Here is a 10,233-nt window from a genome sequence, read left to right as displayed (position 1 = left end):
TACATGAGTTCAAAGGGAGAGATGAGGAGAGGTCACTTTGGGAAAGCTCGTAACCTAAATAGAGCCAGAGGTAGGATGCTAACACCATGGTTTTGTGTTTCTCAATAAAATCACCAAAAGATGTTGGATGGCTAAGAAAAAGGTCTGGCTCTTTAAACAGACTCTTTAAGTCAATGTTTGACCTGTGGTAAGAGTTACAAGAGAACAGGTCTTTACCAGTAGGACTGTAGATCTATCATAGAATTTCTATGAGGACCCTTTTAAGACAAAAAGATGCAAAATGTTTTCTCAAGACTGCATTCTGGGATATACAAGGAGGATGACTTGATTATGTTAAACACAAATAAGTGCATAAGGAAACATGCCTTTACTTATTATGTAATGAGCAGTCTGTCCTACAGCCTCTCGTGAGATAGCCTGTTTCCCTCTTTATTCCTGCCTCTCCTTCTCTCCAACCCTGTCATTGATCCCAGAGCCTTCCATGTTCCAGGCAAACACTTTACCCTAAGCAGTCACCACAGTGATTTATATACAGTAATCTTCACCCACCATAGGTGTGCATTTCAGTGATTGGTGGCAGGTTTACTTGTGTAAAATGTTCCCCACAATCCTTTAGAACTTTCCCACTATTTTAGTCATGCTAGTTCCCCTTTTAAAAAAATACTGCTTTTATTGATTTATGATCGGTGGTTACCCTTACACTCCTATCTATCTCACCTGTTTTACTTTCTCAAGTTGTTGTATCTAATTTTTAGAGCATTTTGTTACCCTTTCCTTTGGTTTCTCTTAGCTTTGAGCTATTGTTCAATCAAATGTCCTTGTTATAAAAATTTTTAAGGGAATGGAGTGGCAGTCGTTGGGCCACAGGAATTTAATCTCTGTTACCCAGCTTGCCTTCCTTCACTAAGGTAGTAAATGGGTGCTCATGGCTGGGAAGTGAGCTGTGCTGGGGAGATGTGCACCGGAGCCTTCTAACTGGAGCACACTTGAGTGTTGTCTCCTTCACTCAAAGCCCACAGTTGGCCCTTGTTATTAAATCAGAAGATCAAAAGCTCTGTGGGTATGTAGGAGTGAAAGCTGGGCTCATGTATGTTTCTTTTTATCTCTTTGTAAACAGGCCAATGAAAATGTAACCTTCCCTTCTTTCCTACAGGGGAAAGGTCAGAGACTAGAAGGGCTTGGATGTATTCTGGGTGGATGGAAAAATTAAAAGGACTGAGTTATGTGCTCTGAAAAAGATCAGTTTGTGGAGAACCAGAGTGAAAGTACTCATCCATATATATCTTTTCTTTCGTGTAAAGAGTAGTAAAGATGCTGTAACACGACCAGAGTCTTAAAGGACGGAACCAAGATTCAGGAGAGGTTCCTGTGTGATTGAAAACGTGAATATATCTGGGAATATGAATCTATCAAAAGAATATTCGAGACATGAATTCAATGCACAGTTCGGTTTTTAAGTGTTAAAATTAGAATCTTAAAGGAAAGTGAAATCTTAAAAGATGCTAGGCTATACTTAAGAAGAGAAATACATGCAGATTACAAGATAGAAGAGATGAGACACACAGAACCTAGCCTTGGAATTGGGAGCCCTTTGGTTTTGAAAGTTTCTTGAGATATGGGCTTGCTGTGTATCTCAGGTTGGCTTCATACAGTCTTCCTGTATCAGACTATTCTCCCACCTCCGAGGACTGGGATTACCTTGTCCATCTTAGAAACCTTGGTGTTGCCAGGCAGTGGTGACACATGCCTTTAATCCTAGCACTTGGGAGGCAGAGGCAGGAGGATTTCTGAGTTCAAGGTCAGCCTGGTCTATAGAGTGAATTCCAGGACAGCCAGGGCTATACAGAGAAACCCTGTCTCAAAAAAAGAAAGAAAAAGAAAGAAGAGAAAAAGAAAAGAAAAAACCCAAAACAACAACAAAAGAAACCTTGGTGTTAATTCTTGCTCAGAGTGTAGCCATCCACTAATCATTTGATTTGGCCTCCATGTGCTTGTGTGTTAACATGAAAAGAGTTCACTTACAGTAAAGCTCAGAGGATCTTTTGTTTGTGAAAATCATATAGTAGGGCAACTAAATATGCTAAGGAGGTGCTTTTTATCATTAGCCATTAGGGGTGCAAACTAGCATCACAAGAGGCCATGGCTCATTCACCTGCAAGGCCACACTGACATGACAGTGGGAACAGTGTTTAGTGATGATGTTCCTTTCTCTGAAAATGTCCTGTAATACAGCATCTTCTCTAATTCTCTTTTCAATTTTATTTTTCTTGACATTCATAAATCACACTATTTTGACATGCTTTTGTGTCAAATGCAGTTAGGAAAGGGCATCAAAGCAAATAAGAACTCTGGAAAAAAAATGTGGTCAGAGATTAGTAAAAGAAGGAGCCAGATCTTAGATGACCAGCTAATTCTTTTTTTAAAGGGCTGTGGAACCTGGAAGTGTAAATAGTTAACTGTGCCAGTTAAGCACTTGAACTGAAGAGCAACAGACAAGATTGAGAATCACAGTTGCCAATTGTTGTCTGAACTCCTGAGGAGGCAGGGGGATGATAAACACGTTCCCAAACTGGCCATTTGATCCTCACCATAACCCTTACAAATCTGCACCCTGTCCCATATAAAAAAAGGAAGCTGGGACTAACTGACCAGTCTTTGCCTTGGGTTTCTCTCCCTCTCCCTTGTGTTTCTCTCCTTCTCTTAAACTAGAAATTAAAATGCCAAAGCAGAGTCAGTAGAATCTTGTATTCTTAAGGAATAAGAGTAGGAAAAGTTACTGGGTTATTATTCTGTAATGCTAAATGATAGTTACTTTGTACATCTATGTTTGATAATTTAAATGATGAAGAATATACATTAGTGTGTTTTAATAAACTCTTAGGGATTGTCCATTGGTCTTAATTACATCACCACTGCTGTTGAAGGAATTCATGTCTCTTCTGGATTTCAGCCTTGCTTTCACTTTCACATTCTTCTCCAGAGCAACCATGCTTTTTTTTAGTTCATGGCATTCATTCTATTGCATCTCATCTGCTTAGGTCTCTTCCTGAGGCATGGTTGACATGTAACCAACTACATATATTTTAAGTTGTGTAATCATACCATATGACAATGTTACATGGCCAGGATAGTGAATATACTTGACCCTCACCCATCTTTTCTTTCTCTCTCTCTCTCTTTTTATCCATCAAAGTGTCCTATGTCTGCTTCCTTTTAGAAAAGTTTTAGGTCTTTTATGAATGGAAAAATGAAGTATGTACTCTAGTAGACTAGATTCTTTAATTTAGGGTAATTAATACATACTTACATAGTAGTTAATTTCATTTGCTGTATCAAAGTTCAGCTTTGTTTTAAAACCTTTGGGATATTTTTCAGTTTCTAATAAATGAAGCTGCTGTGAACAAGTCTGTGTAAATTTTTATATTGACATAAAAAATCTGAGTTTCTCTTGAGCAAGTGATTGTAGGCAGCAAACAGGCCTTCCTATCCTAATATCTGATGGACTAGACTTCAAACTAAAACTAAGAAGTTAAAAAGGAACACTATTCTAATCAAGGGAACAGGTACATTACTATCCTAAACATATATACAACAAACTCTGGTACAATCAGTTTTATTAAGAAAAAAATACTCCTGGATTTAAAGAAAAGGATTAACATCTTTCTATTAATAGTAGGTGATTTTAATACACCACTTTCTCTAATAGACAGGTCATATGTACAACAAAATAAATAAAAGCATCAGGATTAATTGACATTGTACGTCAAATGGATTTAACAGATCTATAGATCTGGAACACACGGAAGTCATATGCTAGTACATAAAACAAATGTTTATTATAAATTTAAAAAAAGAAAAAAAAAGAAAGAACTATTGTATCCTATATGACCACAATGCAATAAAACTTAAAAATGACAGCAAACAAATCACACTTACTCATGGAGATTAAACAACGTACTACTGAATGATGAGTGGGTCAAAGAAAGAAATAAGAGATTTCCTGGAACTTAATGAAAGATGAAAACGTAGCATAACAAAACCTCCAGATCTAGTCAGTGGCTAGAAATAATGAGAATCAGCTCAGAAACCAATGAAATACAAACAAAGAAAATAATGTAAAGAGTCAACCAACCAAAGAGCTAGTTCTCTGAGACAATAAATAAGATTGACAGACTCTTGGCTCAACTAATCAAAAGAAAGAAAGGCCCAAATTAATAGTATCAGGAATGAGTAAGGAAGCATCATATGAGATACAAAAGAAATTGAGATTATCCTAAGGGAATATTTTAAAAACCTGTACCCAATTAACTGGAAAACTTGGAAAGAAATGATGAGTTTCTAGATCGAGCCAAATCACCAAAACTGTACCAAGAAGTCAATAACCTAAACAGACACCTAAGTAATGAGGAGATTGAAATAGTAATAAAAAGCCTTCCAGCTACAGAAAGGATACAGATGTGATAGATTCAGAGCAGAATTCTACCAGATTTTCAAAGAAGATCTACAGCCAATCTATTGAAGAAGAGAAGGGGGGGGGCAGGAGGAGGAGGAGGAAGAGAAAAAAGAGGAGGAGGAAGAGGAAGAAGAAGAGGAAGAGGAGGAGCAAGAAGAAATGAAAAAGTATAAAAGCAGAACTTCCAAAACCCTTCTGCGAAGCTTATATTACTGTCATACCCAAACCAGGTAAACACACAACAAAAAAATAAAACCACAGGTCTATATCCCTGATGACTATAGACTCAAAAATGCTCAATAAAATACCTTGTCAACAGAATGCAGACATGCATCACAGAGTACATACTATGATCAAGTTGGCTTTATTCCTGAAATGTAGGGATGGTTCACTACATGCAAGTCAGTAAATGTCATAAACTACGTAACTGGACTTAAAGACAAAAAAAGCATGTGATCATCTCAGTAGAGGAAGAAAAAAGCCTTTGACAGAATCTAGCTTGTCTTCATGATAAAAGTCCTAGAGAATGTAGGAGATGGGGCCTTTACAAAGCTCTAGGGTCTTCAGAGAACAGACACTTCAGTCATTGTCAGTAGAAGAGAAAACAGGAGAACATGGGGATGTTATGAGTGGGAGGGAGATGGAGGGAGGTTAAGTTCTCTTTGTAGTGTTCTTTTCTCAGTGTGAAAGCCAAAGGGGGTCATTTGCTACCAGTGATAATGAAGGAGGATGACAGCCATTTAGGATGAGACACTAATGTACTTTTGACTAAAGCACCAACGACAGCAACACGGTGACAAGAATTAGCTGACATTTCAATAACAACTTCACTTATCAATGTCACATTCACTCTTCCGTAATAACTTTAAATATTACTGTCCTCAATTTTCCAACCAAAAGGCACAGACTCTAGGTTAGTTATCTTGGACTGATGAGCTTAGCTGTTGTTTCTGTTCACCTGTGTTCCTCTGGAAAGGGTAGACCTGGTGAAGTCCTGGCGAAAGCCTGAAGTGGGCGGTGCTTGTTTTTCTTGGGTGAACCAGATGATACTGAAAAGTTTCGAAATGTCAAAGGTAAAGAAGTACATCGTAGCTGCTCTTAGAGAAGCCTGAAGACTTAGGGTAGGAGAGAGGCATAGGGTAAAAATTAAGTCTTAGGGTATAAAAGGGAGTAAGGTACTGAGCAAGTTTTTGGTTTTAACCTGTAAAGGATTTTTAGTGTTGGTCAGGCAAAGGCTGAAGCTCAGAGGTCGGGAGACCTCAAAAAATGGAAATCTTGGAAGGATTATGATCTCTGTGGATATGGAATCTGGGTTTCGAACTCAGGCCCTTTCTGTTATTTTCCAGTATTTGTTGCATTGCACTGTTTGAAAAAGCTTGGTCTCCTTCCTTGCTGAGAACTGTTATCTCATCATTTCTCCTCTTTGCCCTTTGTGCGGTGTGAGGTTTACTTGGTATTATCTCTCATGCCTTTTATGAAATCTTTAGTTTTAATTATTGTGCTAGCCATTTTAAAGAATTGTTTCTTTTTTTTTTAAAGATTTATTTATTATTATATGTGAGTGCACTGTAGCTGTCTTCAGACACACCAGAAGAGGGCATCAGATCTCATTATGGATGGCTGTGAGTCACCATGTGGTTGCTGGGATTTGAACTCAGGACCTTTGGAAGAGCAGTCAGTGCTCTTACCCACTGAGCCATCTCACCAGCCCAAGAATTGTTTCTTGCTCGTTGATTTTCTGCAGTGTAATTATTTTCATAGTTTTAGTGTGGGGTTGGGGTTGGGTAGAGAGCTGACTCTGAGGCCGAGTGCTTTGCTAAATGTAAGGACTAGAGTTTGGATCCCAGGACCCACTTAACAAGCTGGGAGTGGTTCTGCATACGTATGCTTCTACCACCACCATCAGTGAGTGAGTCACTCAGAGCATTGCTGGGACTGCCAGCCTAATCTAGCCAAACGCCACACACAGACATAAGGCAGAGAATGGTAGAAGAAAACACCAGACACCCTCTGGTCTCCCCACAACTGCATGCACATATGTGCATGTGTCACGCATGCACACATGCACACATGCTTTTTGGTTTGGGTGAGATATATGTCCTCTCCATCAAGCTCACGTTTATATTCAGGTATTCAGTTTGCATGTATTTTTTTTCTAAATGAAGTATGTTGTGTTCTGTAGCTAACATGTCTTTGTACTTTAGGTGTCAAAAAACAGAGATGGGAAGGAACAAGGTGAACCTTTGTCACCGTCTGAAGATGAGCCATTCTCCTGGCCAGGTCCCAAAACAGTCATGCTGAAGAGAACATCTCAAGGATTCGGTTTCACATTACGACATTTCATCGTTTATCCCCCAGAGTCTGCAATCCAGTTTTCATATAAGGTGAGAGAATTCCCATCTCTTCTGGGCCTCTTCTCCTTCTCAGCTTCCCCCTTTCCTCTTTTCTATCTTAAAATAAGTGTTATATTTGCATTTGAATCATTTTTATGTATTTTTTAACCCATAACAAAAACTTTAATTTCTCTGTTTTTCAGTAACTTGTATGCTTTGTGTAACTTTCTTTGTGATGTGTAACTTTCCCTACTTTTTAGAAAGACTCTGTATTCTCTGAGCAGACCGTGGAAATTGTTGGTTAAAATACGCTGCTGGTTACAGAAAATTAATAAGAATAGAAATTTGCTAACTTTGACATGTATCATAGGACTTACAGTAAGCCAGAATTTTAAAACATGGCAGATCAGACTAGACGGTATGAATATACTTCAGTAGCGAGCATGCCTGTCTGAAAAGGGGCAGTGTATGATGATTCTAGCTGCACTTGACATGTAACCACTGCTCTTTACCACCACTCTGAGTGGGAGCATGCTGGCCACAGCGGTGGTAGGGAGAAGTGCTACTAGCCTCATGCAACAGACATGAAAACTGAATAAGCACAGTGGACCAGGGATTTGAACTTGGCTAGTGTATAAAGATATGTAATGATAATATCTAGTTGAATCTACAGATCACAGTCGAATCCTTCTTCTTTTTAGTTTTTGAGATGTAGGCTTACTGTGAGTTTTAAGGCCAGGCCTTAAACTCACAGAGATCTGTTTGCCTTTTGTCTCCAGAGAGCTGGAATTAAAGGCATGGGCTTCACTTCATTTTCATTTTCCCTAAATGCCTCCTCTTTCCAGGAAAATGTTTTGTAGGATAACCTTTTAAAGGCACTGAATATTTTTTAAAGGTTATGAATAATTACTACCATTGGAATTAAAATTTACCAGTTGGGTTTCCTAAAATGTCTGTACAGCTACTATCTTAACTATTTTAAGAATCTGTTGATCTTAAAAGCTCAGATAATATTACATAGTTGCAAGATACACATTAGAACTATGCAAGTTTTGTCTGTTTAGTTTAGACCACAAAGAACATGTAGATAATATGATATCTGTAAAATAATTTACTAGGGCTGGAGAGATGGCTCAGCAGTTAAGAGCACTGACTGCACTTTCAGAGGTCCTGAGTTCAATTCCCAACAACCACATTTTGGCTCACAACCATCTGTAATGGGATCCAATACCCTCTTCTGATGTGTCTGAAGACAGCTACAGTATACTCATATAAATAAAAATAATAATAATAATAATAAAAATAAGATAATTTGCTCAGTACAGGTTAAAAAATATATCTGTATTAGAAAGCATTTGTGGAGTCTGCAGAGTTTGAGTCTACTCCCTGTAGTTTGGGCTCTGGCTTTAATAGCTTTGTGACCTTGAGCAAGTCACTAGTCATACAACAGCAGCGCTTTGCTCCCAAGAGACATTGGGAATGTGGCCTGAGGACAGTAATACTCACTCAGCCTGGACTACTGTGGTTTGGTGCAGATAGTCGTGCAAAAAGGGTTCGGTTTTTATATGCTCTCCTTGGGAAATACATGGGTGTTTTTACTTTAATTGTGAATTTTATTAATTCACTCAAAGACCGTGTGTGTGTGTGTGTGTGTGTGTGTGTGTGTGTGTGTGTTGTGTGTAGTAGTAGTAGTAATAGTAGTAGTAGATCTAGGGCCTTACACATGACGCTTGCTAGGTTAGAACTGTACTGCCGAGCTCTACCCCCAGCCACCAAAGAGTTTAAAACCATGTTTAGTATTGTATGGTTTTTAGAAAGTGTATGATTAGCTGGGCAGCGGTGGCACACGTCTTTAATCCCAGGACTTGGGAGGCAGAGGCAGGCGGATTTCTGAGTTCGAGGCCAGCTGGTCTACAGAGTGAGTTCTAGGACAGCCAGGGCTACACAGAGAAAAACCCTGTCTCAACCCCCCCCCCCCAAAAAAGTGTAGGATTGATAGCAACAATGTCTCTATTATGTCAGTTAGCTGGCGACTAATTAGTCTCAGAACTGAGCTTATAACCAGAAGAAGAAAAATAACATTTGGGCAGCCAAAATAAAGGTCAAGAGTTATGTAATAAGTTACCAGCCTTCAGCCAAAGCTCCGTTTTCATTTCTGCAGTACATGGTCACTTTGATTCGATCAAGCCTCAGCAAATACTCACCTTGATTTGTTTTCATACTAGTTTTTTTTTTTTTTTTAAAGCTGCTTTCCTGATTTCTCAGCTAGACATAGGCAGCATGGAAGAAGGACCTAAACACACCAAACAGATGAAGTTCCAAATTGAATACAAGAACTTAACTATGCAGTGGTTAGTTCTTCAACCTGTCATAGCCCATAAAAGCTCCTTGATGGTCACTATACAGTACAGTAAATAGTGAACCGACTGTTTGGTGCCTCCACCTGAATACTGCAGTTAGGAACCCCACACTCACATAGACAGCATTTCAGCATGATGCTGCTGATCTCCTTCCTGCAGGCGACTTCGCTCATAGCCTTTCTTTCTTGTGTAAGTTCCACCCCTCTGACAACAGTGCTGCAAGTAAGATTCTAGTTGGTATTTATATATTAATGATTTGTGCTCAGCTAAGAGGTGACTGTTTGTGCTCCAATGTGTTTTGTTTTATTTTGCAGGATGAAGAGAATGGAAACAGAGGAGGTAAGCCATTAAACTACCACCTTTTCTCAAAACTCTCCTGCAGTCTCACTGAGGTGGAGGAGGTAGAAACTGAGGTCACCTTCTGAAGGTCAAGTGTAGAGCAGTTTTTAGGTGTTCAGATCATGAGAGTTAAATATCCTCTGCTCTCGCTTCAGACCTTTTGTGAATTCCATCACTTGGTTGTTGTGAACACCAGTGCTTTCCTCATTTATGCAGTTATTATTCCTTATTATTTACTTGGTACTTCTAAAGGCACTAAGTAAGATTTTTATGTCAGTAGCTTTGTAAACTTCATGGCCCTTTCAGGGAAGGAGCCTGGTGCATCAAGGTGGCTTTGCTCCTTCTTGTTTCTAATCTTACTCTTAATTGCACTTAAGGAAGATCGAGCATGAGCTGTTCAGACTGAGAAGGGATTATTAATAATTCTGATTTGGTTTTCTTTTCATTTTCTGTCAACGTTTTACATTACAATAAAATAAATTCATGAAAATGTTCATTTCTGATGTTGGAGAGATGGCTCACGAGTTAAAAGTAGTTACTGTTCTGGAAAACCTGAGTTTGATTCCCAGGACCCACATCCAGTGGCTTAGAACTGCACATTGTGTTTCCAACTCAAGGGGATTCCGTGCTTTCTTCTAAAAAGTATACATAACTGTGATAGAGTGAACACAACTAGGAAGTTACCACTAATAGGGTATTAGTGGATTAGCTACAGGATTTCTTTTTTTTTTTTTCTTTATTTATATGC

General features: G+C 38.8%; 1 protein-coding gene across 8 annotated transcripts in view; it reads left to right on the top strand.

Annotated features, from left to right (window-relative positions):
* Nucleotides 1–10,233, top strand: part of Arhgap21 (Rho GTPase activating protein 21) — a 136,088-nt gene that overhangs the window by 52,865 nt on the left and 72,990 nt on the right. For 7 of the 8 annotated variants that reach the window (XM_031369147.1, XM_031369145.1, XM_031369151.1 and 4 more), the window contains exons 3-4: nucleotides 6,658–6,837; nucleotides 9,461–9,485. In XM_031369147.1, the coding sequence (XP_031225007.1) occupies nucleotides 6,658–6,837; nucleotides 9,461–9,485 (205 nt within the window). Of the gene's footprint in view, nucleotides 1–6,657; nucleotides 6,838–9,458; nucleotides 9,486–10,233 lie in introns of those variants that run through there. The other variant, XM_031369152.1, reaches the window with a different exon arrangement.

The sequence above is a fragment of the Mastomys coucha genome, unplaced genomic scaffold (genome assembly GCF_008632895.1).
Source record: "Mastomys coucha isolate ucsf_1 unplaced genomic scaffold, UCSF_Mcou_1 pScaffold15, whole genome shotgun sequence".
NCBI classification, from domain to species: Eukaryota; Metazoa; Chordata; class Mammalia; order Rodentia; family Muridae; genus Mastomys; species Mastomys coucha.
The sequence above is the reverse complement of the archived record's forward strand: the minus strand, read 5'-3'. Positions and strand labels throughout refer to the sequence as shown.